The sequence below is a fragment of the Haliotis cracherodii genome, unplaced genomic scaffold, assembly GCF_022045235.1.
Source record: "Haliotis cracherodii isolate W230 unplaced genomic scaffold, xgHalCrac1.p SCAF_19, whole genome shotgun sequence".
Lineage (NCBI taxonomy): Eukaryota > Metazoa > Mollusca > Gastropoda > Lepetellida > Haliotidae > Haliotis > Haliotis cracherodii.
In genome coordinates, this window is record NW_027266274.1 from 6,835,272 (window position 1) to 6,857,782 (window position 22,511).

General features: G+C 39.9%; 2 protein-coding genes across 5 annotated transcripts; both read left to right on the plus strand.

The window, feature by feature from the left end:
• Positions 1–3,612: 3,612 nt before the first annotated feature.
• On the plus strand, positions 3,613–21,744 carry LOC139466714 (innexin-11-like). Of its 4 annotated transcripts, XM_071248354.1 has the most exons (3): positions 3,613–3,687; positions 6,152–7,384; positions 20,271–20,348. In XM_071248354.1, the coding sequence occupies exon 2, from the start codon at positions 6,158–6,160 to the stop codon at positions 7,337–7,339; it is 1,182 nt and encodes a 393-aa protein (XP_071104455.1). In that variant the 5' UTR covers positions 3,613–3,687; positions 6,152–6,157; the 3' UTR covers positions 7,340–7,384; positions 20,271–20,348. The 4 variants fall into 4 exon arrangements, with proteins under 4 accessions (XP_071104455.1, XP_071104458.1, XP_071104457.1 ...); XM_071248357.1 differs by lacking the exon at positions 6,152–7,384 and having other exon boundaries at positions 3,619–3,687; positions 20,271–21,744; XM_071248356.1 differs by lacking the exon at positions 3,613–3,687 and having other exon boundaries at positions 7,295–7,384; positions 20,271–21,744.
• Positions 12,680–14,349, plus strand: LOC139467065 (innexin unc-9-like). The gene has a single exon (XM_071248783.1). The coding sequence runs from the start codon at positions 12,696–12,698 to the stop codon at positions 13,839–13,841; it is 1,146 nt and encodes a 381-aa protein (XP_071104884.1). The 5' UTR covers positions 12,680–12,695; the 3' UTR covers positions 13,842–14,349.
• Positions 21,745–22,511: the final 767 nt, after the last annotated feature.

Genomic DNA, 22,511 nt, shown 5'->3' on the forward strand with positions numbered 1-22,511 from the left:
TCCCCTAGGGTTACAAAATGTAAAATGTGGTTTTCCTGAACGCTTAACTTAGCCTATAAACTTACTCGGTGTTTATCATATACAATAAAAGTTGATAATTATAATACAACCTAAACACAAGTAAACAAAAGGAACAAACAAATGTCTTTGTACATCTGTAGTGCCACATCTTCACAAGACAAGGGATTTGACTGACTGAAATGTCCAGTTTCCACCCTTGCCGAACTACGCTGGGAGCGCAACCAGTGACTACTATGAGTTATGTCCCTTTATGTCCCTCCTATTTGACCGCCTCCGTGGTCCTGTGGTAGAGCGTCCGCCCGGAGAGCGGAAGGTCCAGGGTTCGATCCCGGGCCGCGTCATACAAAAAGACGTTAAAAGATTGTACTTGTTGTTACCCTGTCTGGCGCTCGGCATTAAAGGGCTAAAACAAGGACTGGTCGGCTCGGAGTCAGTATACTGTGTCTGAGTGGGGTATTCATGTTAAACTGCGGCATGGTATCTCAGTGAGCTAGCACTATAAATCGGCATCAGTCCGGACTAGTACAAGCAGCCACACACACACATACACGTGCATGCACGTCGCTATATAAGTGCAATAATCTTGGACGCGACGTTAAACCCAATTTCACCTCACCTCACACCTCCCTCCTATTTACCAATCAGATTCCACATCTCATATCACTTGCATTCGTTTCAAACATAATGGCGTCCCCTCAGTGAAGACGATCTGATAAATAATCAATATCTAATTTGTAATAAAACGGGTCTTACTTCGAGAATACATCAAATCACGTCAGCACCTTGATTAAAAACATGAAAAGATTTGGAAAATATCTGTTGACGCTACGTTGACGGTACACATACTTTGAGAATCTTTCAATCCATAATTGCAGCCTTGTTCGGCAAGGGTGGAAACTGGATTTTTATAGTCAGTTAACTCCCTTGCCCGGAGAAGATGGTAGCGATAAGGTGAGATTATCATTGCTAGTCATACGTCCCAAGTAACACAGGGCGAATTTTTCAGTATGAACAGTACTGCTTATCAAAATAGCTTCCCTGGTAACAAAGGTATGTAATTTATAAGAAAATAACTTTTGTTGAAATATTATTGGTTTTAGTGCGTTTATTAATGAAGCGCAAGTGATGATGAGGACTTATGCGCGCCCTCCCTTCACCCGGAACACTATAAGTTGTAGCAGGATCACGAGGGGTACATGGAGTTTTGGGGGGCACGGGTGGCCCAGTCGTCTAAGGCGCCGCGATTCGCTGTGCAGAGTTGCGTCCCTTGGGCACGCCAGAAACCTATGATTGTGGGTTCGAATCCCGGTTCGCCCCGATTATGTTTCTAGGTTTGTCAGCACCATACCCGTGCTAGTGGGTTTCACCGAAGTGGTAAACGTCTGAGACCTGCATCACTCCGGGCTTTCCTCCCACATTAAGCTGACACGCCGTGATATAACTGGAATACTGTTAAAAGCGGCGTAAAACCCAACTCACTCACTCACTCACTCACTCACTACATGGAGTTTTATGCGTCGCTCGATAGAACGAGGCGAAGTATCACGAGTAATCCTGCTACAGCGAATTTATCTTTTCGACATGTTTCAATATGGCATTGTAAAAACATAAAAATAAATTCAAAATTCTAACAGCTGTTTGATAAAGCGGAGACTAGCGTGTGCTGTGTCTCGTGTCTTCAATTGACTCGGGAAACACGTGCGGACTTTTGCTTGGAAGCGGGGTACAAGGAATTTATTCTGCCTCTCAGAAATCCACATGCAATCTGCCTTGCTCGTGGCGGGGTATAAGGGATTTATTCGCCCGATGGGCGGTGTTTGTCGTATTTTATCAAGATCACGTTGACCAATTAGATCTCATCATTCGGACATGGAGGTATGATAAAGCTATTTGGCATCAAGTGCCATGCTCACAGTTTCCACATAACACAATATAAGACGCAATTGTTTCAGTTGCTTATGTCTATTGCGTGGACAGTATTTTATCACACCGAAATGCGCACATACATGTTCTATGTGCTGAAATCTGAGCGATCTAGTTCCTACCAATTTGCCAATAGCGATTGATGAGAAAACAATAAACCACAGTTAAAATGACCACGTTTTGTACCCAAAATAACATAATAATAATTTACAGAATAAATCATTTAGAATAAAGCTACATTAAGCAAATTTATTTTATAAAAAGTGCTTAATTACAGCACCGTAACAATTCTTATCTCATTCTGAATTTAAATTTGATGGAGAGAAAATGTCAATAGCGAGGTGCGCAGACTCCAAAACCTATGATCATGGGTACGAGTCCCGGATCACCCCGATTTTGTATCTAGGTTTGTCAGCACCATGGCCTTGCTCGTAGGTTTCACCACAGTGATAAACGTCTGAGGCATGCCTCACTTCGGGCATTTCTCCCATATTAAGCTGACACGTCGTCATATAACTAGGAAACTGGTCAAAGCGGCGTTAACCCAAATTCATATACTCAATCACTCACCCTACACCAAAATGTTAATATTGAGCTGGGACATTAACGCCGTGTGCCATTCCATGTCATTCCGGGACAAGCCACTTAATGTATTTCTCATGATCATGGGCCTGAACTTTGTTGAAAGTATTTAGTTCCCTGCACATTTGAACACCACTGGCGTGTTTCGAACACATCACGGGAAGACTGAGAGCAGCGTTACAGCGCAAAAGGGTCACCGTTCCTTTGATTCGCGAGTGATTGTTTATTTGTTTTGTTTGTTTGTATAAAACCGAACTCAACAAAATTCCAGCTGTATGAAGACGGTCTGTAAATGATCGAGTCTGGACCATATAATCCGGTGATTGACATCATGAGCATCGAGCTACGCATTTGGGATCGATGACATGCATCAACTAAGTTAGCGGGCCTGACCACCCGATCACGTTAGTCGCCTCTTACGACAAGCATGTTGTCGCCTTTCACGGCAAGCAAGGTTTGCTGAAAACCTATGCTAAAAAAGATCTTCACAGGTTTGATTCGGGGTAAAATAAGTTGATGAAATGGTTGTAAAGCCGTCTAGATGATTAAATATCCGGTTTAACATATTCACGCGATTAACTCATGCCAATAAAGCTATTTTTCGAACATCATGCATGTATTTATGCCTATTCAACAAACGTGTGGCTTTCTTATATAGTTTTTTTTATAGTTTTCAATGATTAATTTAAATTTATCTTGAGTAGTATATGTGAATTCAGTATTATTGTAGCAACATTATTGAAATATTCATTTACAGCCGAAGAAGTGAAACAGATTCTCACGAATTCCAAAATATGCCAGGCAGTGGTCAGGTGGTACCGTGGTCGAAGCGATTGGTCGTCACGCCGAAGACCGGGATCGACTCCTCACATGAGTACATTTTGTTAAGCTCAGGCACTTTGCCCCCTCTGTATTGCTGAAATGATGCTAACAGCGGCGAAAACCCCAGTGACTATCTCACTGAATGCGATTGTAGACCTGTGTTCGATGTGCGACAGTAGTAATAGCCAGGAAATAATTTATTTTGATGGTCCTGCATTCCGCCCTTTTGCTTGTAAGTGGCCCAGCCAGCTCGCGATAAATAGACGACATGTTTGCTCAGCCGAAGTAGGACATTCCACGAGGCCTTCACGAACGTCACTGAACGGTGCTCCATAAACGGTAACTGCAATGTAGATTTATTTCATTGTAACGAGATTTGTTTTATTACAATCAGTAAGTTTCAAACTCTTCTGTTACAAAACCCTGACAATTTATTAGGTTTCACATTTCTCCTGACGATATAAAACGGTATCAATGGGTGTCGGAGATCGACCATGTTTCACACGAAAAATGTCAGCCAGCGACCATGCAGGGCCTGTGATACCTGAACATTGCTCGTTTGTGACCTTTAGATTGGTATTGTTTCTTTTCTAAAGCAGCTGTGCTAACGTAGCATGAATTGAAATAATAATCATGATCATGATCATAATATTCGAAATGTCACGCTTGCATCCCAAGTACCAAGTTGTCCGACTCCCCATTGTTCTCAGTGCCTTAGGTTTGGTACCTCCCAATCTGTTGACTGACATTGGGAGAGTACCCGGGTTTGCTACCAGAAATACAACCCTTCTGACAATCAAGGTAACGCAGAAGTCTGCAGTGTGGGGGAATCTTCACATTCTCCGAAAAGTTCTAGGTGGGTGTGACAAAGCAGCGCTTCCTGGGGGTAGTCCCATTTTCTGTCTGGGCTGCGTGTAGAAGGGGCAAGGGCCCTGAGCTGATGATGAGCCTAACAAGCCTGACTGCCAGGATAACCCGAACCCTCTTTGCTGCATTTTTTTATATTTTAATTTGTACATACTAATAATGTCAAAAGGGCATAAAAAGTGTTGAGGACCTTCTAAAATTCTACCATTCCACAAATGTTGTTATACAGCTTACTGAAATCCTGAGATAGAGCCTCCAATAGTAATGGTTTTAATGAGTCTTTTATAAGACCATGAAATAACAGAGTTGTCAACATTAAAAGTTTTACGTTTTCTTGAAAAGTGAAGATTTGATTAGCACTTATTATGAACAGTTTCCGTATTTCGTGAAAATGTCAGTTTGTAGTCGAAGATTGTCCCCAGACATGTGTACTCCGCCGTACATCTTCCGCCGTATATCTGTTAATAGTCCCTTGTATTGTTTTTTTATTCTTCTTTCGATATATATTTATAAAAATGTCGTCACATCATTCAGTAAATTATTGATTAGAAGTGTCTTCATTGTCGAAAAGTAGGCTGCTTATGGCGGTTGCATCTGCAAAAATAATTAATAGTGCCGGAGAATAGTGCACTCAACCTTGGGAAGCTCGGTGTAAGTGTGTATAATCTGATAACTGCTTTGCAGCATCAGGCAACATACAAAACCTTAATACTGTTTATACAAATTATGTGAGGAGTGGGTGCGACTGGTAGGGCAGGGCTTGCTGCCAAAATTTCAAGAACACTTCGTGTCGATTTTCAGTGATCCATTTATATAATTTTCACCCCTATTTTGGAATCGTTTTTGCTTCGTTTGCTAAAAGATAGACTGTCGTTGACGTTAATATTACAGACGTTTTGTGGTGTTTTTTCTCGAACTTAATAATAACCAGGAATAAAATACAATTATTTCATTAATTCATTTTGAAACAGAGACGAATCGTTATACTTACGCGAGATTAGCAAATTACCTAAGATGTTTTCCGATTGGTTTCTCATAGGCTACATAAAATTTATGTGCGCCTGTGGACGATCTATATAGAAAATAATTTCCCGCCCCTTCATCAATCAGAAGCTAGTTGTTTAATGTGAGGTAACATATTTTCCATTGTTAAAGAAAGAAAACAGAACCTGGTTTATTTTGTCCCTACTTAGGGGAAACCGTGGTATCAATCAAAACTCTGTACTAAAATGCCAGTCGTGGCAATTCGCAACAATTACCGCTTTTATAAAGATATTAATTGGATAAGTGGACATATGTATGCATGGTGAGACCCATCCCCTTTGCCCATATTCTCCACCCAATCCTCTCCACTTGAACAGGCCTGAGTGTGTTAACTATTGTGAGTAGTGTTTAGTATTGTAGTAGGTAAACTGACTGTACTGTTACCCTGGGTGTCAAGTCACCAGTGTTAAATCGACATAGTCACCTTGCAGGGGGCACAGTCACTTCATTAGGTGGTGTAGTTTTTAATGTATCTAGTTGGTGAAATACATTCAAGTATTTAATAGGTAGCTTGACCTCTTTTTTCTGAACAACAAGTGTTTGACTGACGCGTCCTGAAGTACAAATATTCACATTTAACTCTAGAGAATCTATTTCATTTGACAAAGTTTATCCCATTAATGTCACTAATTACCCGCCAAAATACCGAACAAATTTCCTCTGGAAAATCTGAGTTGGTGTCAGTCGAAGACGGTTCATCTAAGTGACGTCATAGCTTTGCAAGCTTAACGAGTGCAACTCTTGATCAAATTACATTCTATACAAGAAAATCGCTTTAATTTATGACAACACGCAAATGCAATATAAACAGTCATCTTATTAAGATTTAATAGACGTCTATTAAATTGACAAGCTGTTCTACTTCGACTGACGATCATTTTTTTGCTTCCAGATAAAAATGGCGGTATTTCGAGCATGGTTTGGAACTGGATTAGATCAGGATTATGTTGACTCCATCAACGGCTTCTGGACAGTCCTTCTTTTCGCCGTGTGTTCTGTCGGATCATTCGCCTTACGTTACATCACTACACCCATCAGTTGTTGGTGCCCAGCTCAATTCGAAGACTCTATGATCTCCTACACACAGGAATCATGTTTTCTGAAGGATATGTATAATAGCCAATCAGTATTTGATAGTTATGAGGACGAAACAAAACCTCCCTCTATCCCCTCGTTCCACCTCTGGATACCCCTCATACTCTTCCTCCAAACACTCGCTTTCAAAGTACCAAACATCATCTGGAACAGCAGCAAGCATTTGTTAACTGTAAATATGGACGAAACTTTTGAGTCTTTGAAAAGTGTACAACTGACCAATCCGGAGAACCGCCAGGCCATTTTCAGTGATGCAGCCCGAGTATTTGGAAGTCTTCTGAGAAGAAATCGATTCGTTCTAGCTCTTTTGTATCTATTTGTGAAGATCCTCTCATGTGTCAATCTCTTAGCACAGTTTATGTTCCTGACGATATACTTCAGACAATACCTGGCAATCAGGGTAGGGTCCTATGCTGGTTTGGATATGGACTCCATCATGAAACCATTGCTTGTAAAAGATATTTATTGCGATTTTCAAATTGTCGGGATTAGCACCCATAGATTTACAGTTCCGTGTACTCTGCCAATCACCGAAATCTATGAGAAGATGTTCATATTCCTATGGTACTGGGTCTTCCTTCTGGCTGTCCTCACCATCCTTAATCTTGTCCTGTGGGCAGGATTTCTCTTCCTACCGTTCCTTAGAGATGGCAGGATAGCTGCCCACATCAACGCTGCCAAAGGATCTCGCCCTGACGAAAGTGCTGTAACACGTTTCATCAGCAGTTTCCTCGGAATCGATGGGGTGCTTATCTTGTCCATGATCTCCCGCAATTCCAGCGAATTAGTTGCAGCAGATCTCACCCAACATTTGTACCAGGTGTTTCAGGAGAAAGAAGAGGAATTTCAAATTCAACGAGACCTCTACGCAGAAGAACCTGGGAGTGACGCTATCGAAACTGGAAAAACAGGAACTGTAGTGGCTTTACCAATGTGTGATCTACCCTCTGATGCCAAAAATCCGGAGAAAACGCCTATTATGTGATAGCAGAACTGATGTATCGTGCATCGAATTTGATTACTCGAAAAGGTGTTGTATTAGTGGATGATATTATATCTAATAGCTATATTTGATCTTTCTGTTAGTTATATGTGATAACATAGACATTTTCGTAATATCACTGTCAGTCAGTGTAAAAAGAGCATTTCAGAATGCCTCACTGGGACTTTGGTTTAATCAAAAATAGGCACATGGCCGACGATGTCTTTGTTCCACTGACAGATTACTTCATTTACTCTTTCAGCACTTAATTAGTTTTCCATTGAAGAATCCTAAGCTAACTACAATACGATAATCCCTTATCTTCAAATATGAATGATCTCGGAATCTCTCATGTGCCCTTGGTAAATTTATGCATCAAGTTATGTTGGTGTCACGATTAATCAGTTTAGTTGTCACAGTACAAACGTGGAATTATTGGCGGATCTGAGCTAATGTCTATTTCATATTGATTACAACTCACATAATGACCGCGTCATGTTATTTCTGCTCCATACCAATGTTTTGTTTGCATGGCCTGAAACTCAAATTAGGGCAATCGTGTATCTTGCAAATTGGAGCCATTTCGCTTTTATTATCTGACATCTGCTGATCGGTGATGGTTTTGCACAGGCCTTTATGACTTCTTCAAGAAGTGCTTTGACGATTTATTGTATATCTGTTTTGATACACCTCGACAAAGAGGAAATTGGAGAATACCATGAATATTCGAACCTCTCCCTTCCCACTTGTTACTATGTTTTCTCCTTTAAGTCCAGAAAACCCTTTTTCATATAAATACATCAGGAAACTTGTCTCGTACGTGAAAAATTATTTTGTAGTTTGAGCCTGTAACTTCAGCTCCGCTTTCCATGTACGTTTTTTTTTATCAAATGTTCGTAACTCATTGAATAATAAACACATACATGTAAATACAAGCCATGTTGTGACAGTTGTCAGTGGGAAAGGCAGACCTTGTTGGTTCATTAGTCGTTAATTAATGGAGTGGATGGCGCTGTGTTGTGCACAAGCTGCTTGTGCAGTGTTAGACTTCACAGAACTGACGAGAAAACCTTGATGCGTCGTTTGTTTGTTGAAAAGACAATCTTGACGAAAATCTGATGTAATCAAGTGTATCCATATTCTGTGACTGTGCTGCCTGGTAATGAGTTTTCTTACACATCTGTGGGAAGGAAACCCATTTGAGATAACTGGTATCAAACATATGTGTGAGATCGAATTTCAGGCCTGTGATTGGCTACTCCAAGGTAGTGACCTGAGGTCAGATTACGACTGACTACTTTCCTGATTGTAAGTCATTGATAAGTTTCTCGTGCTTCAGTCGAATGTTCACCTACGTCTGTGTTGAACGTTATGGGTTCTAAGAGCGTAAACCTACTGGATGCCACATCAAATAAAAAATAAGCAAACAAAACCTCTGAAATGTAAGTTTCGCCATTTTGGATAGTGTTTACAAAATCACGTTTCAGGTACCGATTATGATTCCCATATTAGATCACGTATATTTCAAACTCAGCCGCATTACATGCATAATTCCTCATACATTTTAGAATCAAATGACAAATGGTCTTTGTCACCAATACAAATTATCTAGATGAAATCAAAGGAAATAAATCATCTGTGGAAACGAACCCTGTGCTCGGAAAACTCTACTTGTTGAAATGTAAACAAAGCAAAATTCAGATTTTACACCGTGCAGCATTTTCTCCTATTAGAGATAACCACTTGTCTAATATTGTATACATTGGCTCACGCGTTTGAGACAATTCATGGGAAGAGTAACATAGCACAAATTATGGAATTAAAAGTATATAATTTTTTAATTTGAAGTTTACACGATATACGGCTTTTCCATTGGACGAAAGAGCGGTCACATGACCGCGAAATTGACGTTCATAAATGTATGAACGACACAATTTGACGTTCATACGTTTTTCACGAGACCGTGTTCTTGAAATGACGTACTGACGGACTACTTCCACATTCCTGGGGAAACCCCTGGGAATTCCCTAGCACGAAAACACACATAAGCGTTCTTTCTGATCATTTAGAACCTTTATTCTTGGTCTCAGCGTTTCAGTATACATTGAGAAATGTCAGAGAGCGTGACTGCATGATTGTTCACGAATATCCTCGCTGTGGCCTATCCTGATGAACAAACGATGAAATGCACATCTAAACTATCGTAGTGTCGACTCGATCCGTGCCTAGGCTGACAGTGACCGTCTCCAGCAATCTATGAATTTACCTTAGTGTCTGTTTGACTCATCTTTATTCACCTTTCAATGCTCGGCCAGTTGATCAATGATGACGTACACATGTAACCGCCACACATTCATTAACAGCTTCGGAAATCTTTTATCGTGTCGTTTATCGTGTCGGCCATTTTGACGTCGTGTACTTGATGTACTTGATATAAATGTATTACGACGCGCTGTCATTGTGTCTGACTTACAGAAGTAGTTCTATACAGACCTTTCTCATCTAATGAGGATATGATTTGAACACACGTGCTGCTTAAGATGTTTCCGAAGAGCAAGTTGTGCATCCATACACCCATGTCACCTCCCTTTTTGAGGAACTATTTTACTCCGCGATATAGCTGGTTGGTGTATGGCTGTCAGTGTAAACATGAAGTCACAGGTACTAAATAAAATTGTGTTTAGATCTTGGCCTACATCCTTAGAGGTAAGAAATTGTGATAAAATTATAAGAATTGACTTTCATTTTGTGTGAGTTCATTGGAGTATGAACCTTCATAGAGTGAGGGCCAAACATTGTCGCAAGCTCCGACGTTCATACAGTTCATACAGTCACATTACAATGATAAAATAAATTCAACAGATATCGTAAAAGTTTCCGTCCTGAGTGACGAAAAATCACGCACAACGACGACGGTAGTTATCTGCATTTCTGACTTATTCTCTTGGTTACACTTGAAAACATAAAACAAATAACAGTACGCAGATTGTCAGAATGTTTCTAATTACATACATGACACATTTATGTGCATACGATCCCTCAAGCAACAGAAAATCCTCCTTTGGAAATCCCGCGTTCTGTCATCAGTGAACAACGCCATTGGGTAAAAAGTCGGTCACCTGTAGTGATGTCATACGGAAGTAAACATTGTTATACATATTTGGTCATTTCTTTCAGGCGAAAACTTTGAACTCGGCATCCAGTGTGTTCTTTGATTTTTATCAAGTTTGCATTATCACCATCGCCTTGATAATCTACAGATATGGCGGAAACGTTTTTGTGTAGTGTCACATTATTTATGCGTAGTAAGCATTACGTCGGATGACGTCACTCATGACGTAGTGTTATGTATTAATGCACCACTGCGATCAAGAGAATAGACAAAATGCATCGATTCGAAGCTAAAAGGTGCGATTTTAGGGTGCGTATGAAACAGATTACTGCAGTCATGCCTGTCAGATACCATTTATGTTACAACTCGTTGTTTCAAAGCGTATCTAACGAGCGATCAACTCTTTATAAGATAAATGGTATCCGACAGACACTCGTGTAGAAATATCAATGTATCATCGACCTCAGCGCTGGTATACGAATCAAGTGCCGCCAAATAAAATGTCTCCCTCTCGAGCAAAATGAAAACTGCAATTTCAGGCACCATAAACATACACTTGAGGCCTTCAATTGGAGGTCTTTTTATGGATTTTCATGGACCGTTTGGGAGATTAAGACTTCATTACAAAACAGGAATGAACGCACCCGTTCACGTTTTAGAATCAAGTCAAAAGTTCACAATACTGATGCGTGGTTTTGGCAGATTTCTTCTTCATGTGACATACAGGCTTTATATGTGGAATTAACTTGATACCAATACCAAGGTCATTGATCACGCAATTAATGTACATTGCTGGTTATATACTACGGATTAACGATGTTACGTTGCATATTACGTTGTTTCATTTCACAATTTATTTCTTATTTAGATGCGAATTGATGGTAAAGACAACTTTGGTATGACTTTTCCGAGCATTATCGTTTGACAAACCAGATGGAGCACACGGAGGAAGATTTAAGAATCGAAAATGACAACATGATGTTATCTATAGATACAAAATATTTTTGTACAGTTAATCATCAAATTGAATTTATTTGAAGAATTTCAACAATTGCGGTTAAAACAGATATATTATTTTATGAAATGAACTACTTGTGAGGTGCCGCTCTCTGGAGCACAATTCAATTCTGTAAAGTCTGTTAGGATGGGGAAATAGCAATTTATTATATTATATCTTTAGTGATAAATTACCCTATTTATCTAAATATATGAGAGAGTGCTTGAGTTGAGTTTAACGCCACTTTTAATTATTCCAGTTATATCAAGGTGTGTCAGCTTAATGTGGGAGGAAGCCCGAAGTGATGCAGGTCTCAGACGTTTAACACTTCGATGAAACCCACGAGCACGGGTATGGTGCTAACAAAGCTAGAACCTTAATCGAGGCGAGCCGAGATTCGAACCCACAATTATAGGTTTCTGGCGTGCCCAAGGGACGCAACTCTGCACGGCGAATCATGGCGCCTTGGACGACAGAGCCATCCGTGCCCCTTAAAGATATGAAATCCATATTCCAGTTCATTGATACTTGTGGCCAGAACTACTTTCTTGTCTTTTCTTGTTAACTTACAAGCCTCATCTCTTGACTTGTCAAATTTCACATAATACCCCATTAACATTCTAAGGTAAGAGTTATTTGAAGAGAACATACAAATATGCTCTAGTAACTATTACCACCGGGAGTGATTTCAATATGTGCTTACTATTTGTTAGGTATGTGTATACACAAACTGTAAACGTTGTTGCTCATGAAATCAAATACCTTTATTTTATCGAAGGCCCATACATTAAGAGGCACGTTGGTGAGACCCGAAATGTGATGACTTTAGCTTAAAACGTTCATAGACTAGGTAGAGAAGGTTTCACATATATTTCTAAATTTCACATTTGAAACCTCGTTTGGATCCAACGTTTGGTTTTGGTACTGTACTTGGAAATGTTAAGCTGTGGATATGTTTCAGATCTGATGAGAGATATTTTCCCATTTCTTACATTGGTTGACATACCTATTAGCATATCTATTAGCTACTCACATCTAAACCTCGCAATTCTATTTTAGACTAGCATTCACTTAAAAACAAAATATATTTCAACAGTGGCTCTCTAAACAATCGTCATTATATCAAAATCCGAGTTCTAAATCCAAAACGTTCTATATGACGTTATTGTTTGGCAACACTATATCACTTGTCGAATGCAGCGTCGTAAAGGAAGCTCGGCTCGGCTCTAATTGTTTTCTTCTAGACAGAAATGGCAGTATTCCGAGCATGGTTTGGACGTGGATTAGATCAGGATTATGTCGACTCTACCAACGGCTTCTGGACAGTCATTCTACTGGCTGTGTGTTCAGTGGGATCATTCACTGTGCGTTACACTGCTCCACCCTTCAGTTGTTGCAGTCCTGCACAATTCACGGGCTCTATGAACATGTACACAAAAGAATCATGTTTTATGAAGGACATGTATCAGGACAAAGCAATATCAAATAGCAATAGCTATGGTGAAGCACCCCACCTCGACCCCTCCTTCCACCCCTCCTTCCACCCCTGGATACCACTCATACTCTTCTTCCAAGCCCTCGCTTTTAAAGTACCAAACATCATCTGGAACAACAGCAAGCACTTTCTCACTCTCAATGTGGAGGAAACTGTTGGGTCCCTGAAAAGTACACGACAGACCAATACTGAGAATCGCCAGGTCATTTTCAGTGATGCAGCCCGAGTATTTGGAAGTCTTCTGAGAAGAAATCGATTCTTTCTGGCGCTGTTGTACCTATTTGTGAAGCTCCTCTCATGTATCAATCTCATAGCACAGTTTATGTTCCTGACAACTTACTTTAGACAATACCTGGCAATCAGGGTAGGGTCCTATGCTGATTTTGATATGGACTCCTTCATAAAACCATTACTTGTAAAGATGTGTTTTTGCGTTTATCAAATCCATTGGCTCGACATATCCCATAAACATATGGTTCAGTGCACTCTCCAAATTACTGAAATCAACAAGAAGATGTTCATATTCCTGTGGTACTGGGTCTTCCTTTTGGCTATCCTCACCATCCTTAATCTTGTCTTTTGGGCAGGATTTCTCTTCCTACTGTTCCTAAGAGATGGCAGAATAGCTGCCCACATCAACGCTGTCAAAGGATCTCGCCCTGACGAACTCGCTAAAACACGTTTCATCAGCAGTTTCCTCGGAATCCATGGGGTGCTTGTCCTGTCCATGATCTCCCGGAATTCCAGTGAGTTAGTTGCAACAAATCTCACCCAACATTTGTACCAGGTGTTTCAGGAGAAAGAAGAAGAACGTCATAATCGGCGGAATCTCTGCATAGAAGAACCGGAATTCGAAGGTAGCGCTGTTATAATTGAACCAACAGGAACAGAAGTAGTTTGAACAATGAATGATATATCCCCTTGTGCGGAAAATCTGGAGAAGGGGCTGATTATGTTAAAAAGGTACTGGTGTGCAATGCATTTGTTCACTTTACACAGATATTCTTATACTATTACTGTCACCACTAATGTCATTCTTTTTATCCAAATATTGACTCATCATAAACAATCTCTAATTTGTCATTTGTTAAGACCATGTTATGTGCTTGCCGGGATTGATCATTTTTGCCGTCCAAGTATAAACTTGGAACACACAGCACATGAATGTTTTAATTTTTTTTTGAAATTTCATGCCGTAACAGGCTAACACTGTATAAACTGGCAAAAAGTAGGTGTCTTTTCATAAGGTTCTGTCCTTTTGGGCGACTGGTCACTGAAACACACCTTCAGGCGTTCAATTACATTACAAGCTCCTTCTGAACACTGAAGAATATCATTGATGTTCGTCGACTAAGTCGGTCGTGAAAAGTTATTATATAGTTTATCCTTGCAAGGTTAGATCCTATGTCGTCTACACCAGTCGGTCGTGAAAAGTTATTATATAGTTTGTCCTTGCAAGGTTAGATCCTATGATTTCACCACCACTTTCTTGGTGTATTTCTTAGGGAATGTCATGATCATGAACCTACTGAAGAGTACAGAATAATTCACAAAGAGTTTCGATTATTGCTGGTGTTGACAATTTATTAACTGTTTTAATTACCATCAACTCTTAATGGTGAGACTTTGATGCTCGACATAGTAGCCTTATGAAACTGATTGTGAATATGCCAGAACCACTCAAACCATTTGTATTGTTTGCCTAGGTGGTGTTTGTAAGTGTAACATATGAATGTAGGTGTTGGTTTATTATTAGTATTTAATCAATAGTTCAAGAATAAAACTTTTTTTCATTTAAGATTTACATAGAGTTTTTGTCATTACATCAGGGATGCTAATCTCACATTCGTCCACCTAATGATTGGTGGTTGTTTGCTAGAACAATACCTCTACTCGTGAGTGTTTAGCGGAGATTTCTTATGGCTATGGAAATAGTTTTGTAGCTTTTATCATCACCAGAGTTGTAAGCGTCAATTACCTGCACTACATTTGGCCTCCTCCAACGTTAAACTGACAGTTTAATATAACTGAAATACTATTGAAAGCGGCGTTAAGTAGGCATAACGCTGTCTGGAATATTGTAGGAATTCACAGCCGAAAGTTTCACAAACAAAATGTCCAAGCCGTGTATCACAGCATTGGCCAATAATCGTGATAAACAATAAAACACATACATGTTAATGATGGCCACGCTGTGTCAGATGTCAGCAGAAATGGCAGACCAAGTTTATTTATAAATCACGTCAAGTCAATGGCGCTGTGACAAGTAGTTTTTGCAGTACTCGACATCACAGAGTGGGAAATATCACAAAATAGACAATGACTCCTTGAAGCATCAACACTTTGAGAAAGCAATCGCTTTTCAAAATGCAGAAATACTGTTTAAAATCTCTTTGCAGTAGGTGTCGGGCTGGTACTTATATTGCAAGGTACAGGAGGGGAGCGAAACAGAATGTGTACACCTTCTGGAAGTAGTGTGTGACAAATCCTTCCTACAATATTCTCCTGATTTGCACTAACCATGACCAAAATGCCCGTGTTTAGTTGTACACTTTCAAATCAAATCACATGTGTGCACGCCCCATGGTCAGATTTACGTGCGCTGGACTTGTTTTTCCGATAGCCATTTTGAGAAATTAAAACACGTAAAATCCCGAAACTATTTCTCAAATCAAACATACAGATGAAATGCCAATATACACAACATATTAACATAGTATTGCAGCTATCATAACTGTAATCAGAGAACACTTTCCTATTAACTAGAATACCAAATAAATTAATCACAAATTAAGGCTAATGCGCACAACACACCACTTTAAAAGGCTACATGTATGGTATTTGTCTTGTAGTGCATACTTCCATTTTTAGCTCACCCGACCTGTGTCTCTGATTATTGTTTACACAATTTTGATCCGAGTTTGAGCATGTCATTTTAGACACATTACTTCATGTTTCATTGTGAAATTTTATTATAAAAAAAATGCAGCATAAAATACATTCAAGTTTAGCTATTAATTCCACATTAAAACTTATCCCCGTTTTTCTAGTGTTTCTGCATGTTTGGTATCCCCTCTGAAACTACAAGGCCCATGAATCTGAAATGTTGCATGAATGATCAATGGTCTTAGGTTTGGTGCCTCTTTAAAGTAATCACAGAAATTTAATCCATATATATATATATATATATATATATATATATATATATATATATATATATATATATATTTTGATGGCAATTTCTATAACATCCACTTGGTGTTCACTGAATATCTGCCACCATATTTCAATTAATTATGTGCATATATTTGGAATAAAAGCGATACCACACTTTCTATATTCATAAGAAATCTCTGCTATTCCGACTATATTATAAGCAAGTGTTTATGAATGACTTTCGAATGGGCGATGATGTCAGGTGTTCTGTCACACAAATAGCCTATTTCTACACATGTTCATGTGAAATGCCATATTGTGAAGTTTAAACATGTTATTGTTCCCGGATGTGAAATTCCTCTGTCAAATTAGGTTTTTGCGAAACGACAGCGCTGTTTGAACCATAATATGAATGTTCATCTGATCAGGGAAAACCAAAGAAAGCTTTTTCCATAATCATCGGAAAGATCTGCTCAATGCAGAGTGCATTTAACAAAGGCTGGAGCTGCTGAAATATTGGCATAATCGGCATAAAGGGACATTTGACTATTGGAAAGTTGTAGTCAGCCGTGTTTTACAGTTTCGTGGAGAGTGTTTTGTCACTCTCAATCTGTGTGCATAGATCCAAATATAAAAAAAAAACAGATGCAGCTGTCTTACTTACTTCCTTTATTTCCAGTTCTGGTGTGTAAATCATGATCAGTTGAAGGGAATAGGCTATTTGATGGTTATTTAATTATATCAGATTATTGATATCCCTGAGAGTTCTTGGCAAAATTTGCCAAACTGATCAGAAGGTCCGATTCATATGCATAAACAAACAGATTAGCAAGAAGGGAAGCACAATTGGTGCCCATGATGATGCCAACTTCTTGCCTTAATGTCTCACTCAAAAATATGACATAGATGTAATTAATGAGGAAGTCCAACATTTCACATATTTTCACAGTACTTCACAACTTCAGATGTCATTTCACATTTGACTATGGCGAAAGGTAGGTTTTCACACATGGGTGCCAAGAAACGAAACATAATATTGAACAGAAATGCGTCCAGCAGCGTGAGGAAAATCTGTCGATAGGATGCCCCACACAATGTTTTCTCATCCTCCACCTTGTGTTACCGAAGAAAATAACAAATAATTATTCAAGCAGGCCCGAAATGTCCAAGGGTGGTTGGCTAGAGTTTGGGCCGATTTGGCAAGTAAAACACAGATACTGCTTCGGACATCTATGCAAGGACAAAGAAAGATCAAAGACGTATGTATGTAAAATGTATGTGACCCTGTGATCCGCTGTAACCCCTACATTTAACTTATTCTTCCTTTTCCAAGGACCGTCTGTGCACCACTTTTGCCTTGGCTGAATCTTATTGAAACTATTTCTGCATTGGTCAGGTGAGCTACATTATTAATGTAAAAGAATCACAGAGTACCAGGTTCGCTTTACAGAGGGTGACAACGTGCTAGCGTTCCAAAGCATTCTTGTATGAAAGGTCAGTAGTGGTAATTTGCCGTGATTACTCTGACATTAATTGGATAAGTAGATGTACGGTTGGTAAAACACATGCCCTTTGTTAATATCACACATGTTCTGGCACGACAGAGTGTTCACTGTTGTGATTATATTTAGTTCTGTAGTTGGATGCGACGGTAAACTGTTTGCGCTGTTAACCCAGGATAGGAGTCACCAGGACAGGTAACTTCGCATATGTAACTACATATCCAAATTAAGGATTCATTGATTTTGATCATACCTAAAGTAAACATTTTCAGGTGAACAAATGACTTGCCTGTGCTCTAGATTTCATATCTCAAGCTTACATTTACCGCTGCTCCGTGAAGAACCGGGTTACAATAGGTCTTAAGCATCCCTTGCTTGCCGTAAGAGGCGACTAACAGGATCGGTTGGTCAGGCTCGCTGCCTTGGTTGTGCATGTCATCGTATCATAATGTTAATCACTGGATTATTTACAAACCGCCGTCAATTAGCTAGGATAATGTACCCACTCACTCAACAGGCGTGTCAATTTCTTTTTATGCCTATTTTACTTTAATGGTTTAATGAATAGTTTGTATTTTGCTCCTATGATAAAGTATGTTGAAGTGTGGCATTTCAAATTCTTCTTGTTAGCCTTGGGGTACTAGTATTTCTTTGCTTCTTCAAGAGTAGGTATTGACTTTAGGTTGAAATTCCCTGAACTATATTATAACTGAAAGCTGTATGATATTGGGTTATGGTGGTAATGACCTGTTCAAGGGAGGAGTTATCTGCCCCTGGATGATGTAAGATGTGTTTCGCTCGTCTCCCTCACGATTGAAAACAAATCTGAAATAATCGGCTCACCAAGTGACCATCCATTGTAAATAGCGACATATGTGTGTGAAAGCCTGTCTAAAGATTTCTTAAAGGGTAGTTGTATCTTTGATTTGAAAGAACTGAAGGCCTTAAGTTGGAATATGTCATTGAATGGAGATGTCGATTTTGTTGAAAGTGTGATGTCTAGCCACGTGTTGTCGAAAGTGAAGAATGTCTATGTCAACCTTCAGCTGCCAAAAAGGCGAACACATGTAATACATACTTAAATACTCTTGTGTCAACCAACTGTGAACTCATGGATGCAAAGTCGTGCCGTTGTCGAGAGGAAATTGTCGAGTCGACGGTGCGAACGTACGACAAGCAATCACAAACGAAGAGCTTCTCACTGCAATCAATCATATGAGATCTTGTCTCAGTGAACAGTTGGCAGAAAATGAAAACAGAGTTTGAATGAGAAGATTAAATTCCTTGAAAAATCTCAAGGAAATGCAAATCAAAGCAGTATGAAGGGAATAGAAATGTAATGTTTTTGAGACACAGTTCGCTGAGTTTTAAAAGGTCCGGTAAAGACACAGAGACTGAACGTTGCATTGTCTTAAGAAATCTACCTGTTTACAGCCGTGAACCGACAGACTCTAATGTCATCTGGAAGAATGTCAATCGCATTCTTTTCAACGGAAATGTACAGATGCTGTTGTGGTCACACTTGAGACTGTTGATCAACATAGGAAAGTACACCAGAATAAGAAAAGACTTAGAGATACTAAAGACTTCTCAAGGGTGGATGTGGACGCGGCTATGTCTCCTGGAGAACTTGTTGTCAAGATCGAATATGCAGGCTATAATCAGCAAGATTGGGAAGGAGAAGAAACTGTGATTTCATGGCAAACGAATTGTTTCTATCAAGAAGTAGGACAGGCTGCAGCTTGGGGTTTTTGAAATTGTGGAGGATGGTCAAAAAGAAGTCAAGCAATAAACAGTTTAGGTATTCTATTCTGCTTGATTTGGACTATGATATTTTCAGTGTTTGTGAGACTTTCTTAAAGCATCGAGAGAATATAGTGGTAGAGGGAGTTGGTATGGGTGCGGGAATGGGTACAGGTGAGAACATGGGTATATGTTTGAGAAATAGGGTGTGGTTGAGGGTACTGTGTACCTGTGGCTGACGGTTGTGGCTGACGGTATATATATGATGCTTGTACGGGGTATATTATGAATGTTATTTACATAATTATTATTAAACACGGTGTGTGTGTATATATAATATTGTTTTTATGAGTCTTTTAGTGTCTCGTGGGCCATTTAGGCAGGCTGCTGAGCTTTTACATTTTGCCTTGTCATTTTATATGTACAGTGGGTGACAGTTTATTGATATATTCTTCTTCTTTTTCATTCTATTTCTTCTTCTTCTATAGCTTCCAAATATATAAGTTTAGAAAACCAATTACAGGGCGTGTGGTTTCAGCAGTTTCACTTGGACATTTAAGAAAATACTTTCTGCTAATGGTATGACCTTTTCCCCTCGGAAAGTGACTTACTATTTATAGGACAATTGATATTCGAAAAGAATTACAATCAGTCTTTTTACTCAACTTGCCCTTTGACATTACTTTAAATGGTTTATATTTGGAAACTATGATATGGTGTTGGGAGTGACATTTAGCGCTTTGATGCCTGCCTGAACCAGTCTAAACTAATGTATTATAGTGTAATCCCACTGAGATGCCATGCCACATACGATCTCATAGCGCATATTGGTATGATCGAGCCACCGATCTTCCACTCTCTGGGCAGACGCTGTATCTATAACAGCACTCCACACAATAATATATTAACAATGCTTTGTATGTTTTCAGACAACAATGGCCGCTTTCCTGTCAATATTTAGACGTGGTTTGGATCAGGATATGGTGGACAATGTGAACGGATTCTGGTCGGTTCTCCTCTTGGCCCTCTGCTCGGCTGGGGCATTTCTAGTACGATACATTACTGATCCTACAAGCTGCTGGTACCCTGCACATTTTGAGGCATCCCAGGTTTCATACTCCGACCATGCCTGCTTCCTCAAGGACGTCTTTTTCCAACCTGCCACAAGTGATGTCCCAAAGTCAAGGCATGATCGTGTCCCCTCCTACCATCTCTGGATACCCCTCATACTCTTCTTCCAAGCCCTCGCTTTCAAAGTACCAAACATCATCTGGAACAGTGGCAAGCACTTCCTCACTTTCAATATGGAGGAAACTGTCGAGTCCCTAAAAAGTGTACAACTGACCAATGCTGTGAATCGACAGGCCATTTTCAGTGATGCAGCCCGAGTATTTGGAAGTCTACTGAGAAGAAATCGATTCTTTCTGGCGCTGTTGTACCTATTTGTGAAGATTCTCTCATGTGTCAATCTCATAGCACAGTTTATGTTCCTGACGATATACTTCAGACAATACCTGGCAATCAGGGTAGGATCCTATGCTGGTTTGAATATGGGCTCCATCGTAAAACCATTACTTGTGAAACAGGTTGTTTGCGACATCGATGTGTATATGATGAAAAATCTTCAAACATACACTGTTCAGTGCACTCTGCCAATCACCGAAATCTATGAGAAGATGTTCATATTCCTGTGGTACTGGGTCATCCTCCTGGCTGTCATCACAACCCTTAACCTTGTCCTGTGGGCAGGATTTCTCTTCATACCGTCCCTAAGAGATGGCAGGATAGCTGCCCACATCAACGCTGCCAAAGGATCTCGCCCTGACGAACCCAATGTAACTCGTTTCATCAGAAGTTTCCTCGGAATCGATGGTGTGCTTGTCCTGTCCATGATATCCCGGAATTCCAGCGAGTTAGTTGCAGCAGATCTCACCCAACATTTGTACCAGGTGTTTCAGGAGAAGGAAGAAGATCTTCAGAATCAGCAACATCTCTGCACAGGAGAACCGGAATGTGGCATTGTCCAAAATGAAGCAACAGGAACCGTGGCAGCTTTACCAATGAGCGATCTACCTTCTGGTCCTGAAAAGTCGGAGAAGGCCCCGATTGTGTGACAACAGAACTGGTGTGCCATGCATTGAATGTATTTAATTATAATGTTGGGTCTTGAAATAACCTGGTGTTGAAAGGGTTCGCTTGTCACGCCTAAGTCCGAGGTTGATTTCCTGCATGTGTATATTGTCTGAAGCCCAAAGCGGTGTCAAACTATATTCAGTCGCTTAATTATTATTGTATTAAGAGTAATAACACTCACTGATTATTTTAATGTCTCAAGTGGACATCCAGTTTGTTGAATTCCGTAATGACAGCGCCTCTATTAAAATATTTTACATTAGCACTTAACATGAGAGTATTTCTGTGTTTTTTTCTCACATTTTTGACGTTTGGTGATGTCAGAGACTCACTGAGATGTTTCCCCGTATTGATTGACATCAGTGTCAATGGCATCGTCATTTTTCAACCTGAGCAACTACCCGAGCCGTTTGGGCATGATGACACACGTTGAACTATTGGATAGTCATTAGTTGGGTCTTACCACATGCAGCAGGTGCTGGCGACCGGCACTATTTGCTGTCCTATAATATGGTTAGAGCGGTGGAGGAGCCTAATGGTTACACCAAATACCCAGGTTTGATTCTTCATCATTTGTGGTGTTCCACAATGATATTGCTGGAATACTGTGAAAAGTGGCGCAGAAACGCACGCACGCACACATACACACTATGACCACTCGTGTCATTTCGGGACGAGTTGATTGGTCTCAGAAATAGCTGTCTAAATATAATCGAGTCTGAAACAGTCAGATTATTATCCACGCCGTTGGGATACGATGAGTTGACAATGATCTAGCTACAACACGACAATCTGTATGTAATAATAAAAGACGCTGGTTGAAAGTATGAACACCGATCATCTATGTCCTAGCGGTAGGCTGACACATAATCAGCCAGGCCACATGATGTCAACCAGGTTCTCAAATATTGCAGGGGATTCTTCGAACCTATCCTGACCCCTGTTCCTGAAAGTGATCCTAGAGCTAAGGCGATCATAGCTCACATACTTTTAATATAGACTTACGACTGTCATAACACAACAATTGCCTAGTGGAA

Bases quoted from the DNA above. Each gene is read 5' to 3' on its own strand.
- LOC139466714 (XM_071248354.1), top strand. From the start codon at position 6,158: ATGGCGGTATTTCGAGCATGGTTTGGAACTGGATTAGATCAGGATTAT.
- LOC139467065 (XM_071248783.1), top strand. From the start codon at position 12,696: ATGGCAGTATTCCGAGCATGGTTTGGACGTGGATTAGATCAGGATTAT.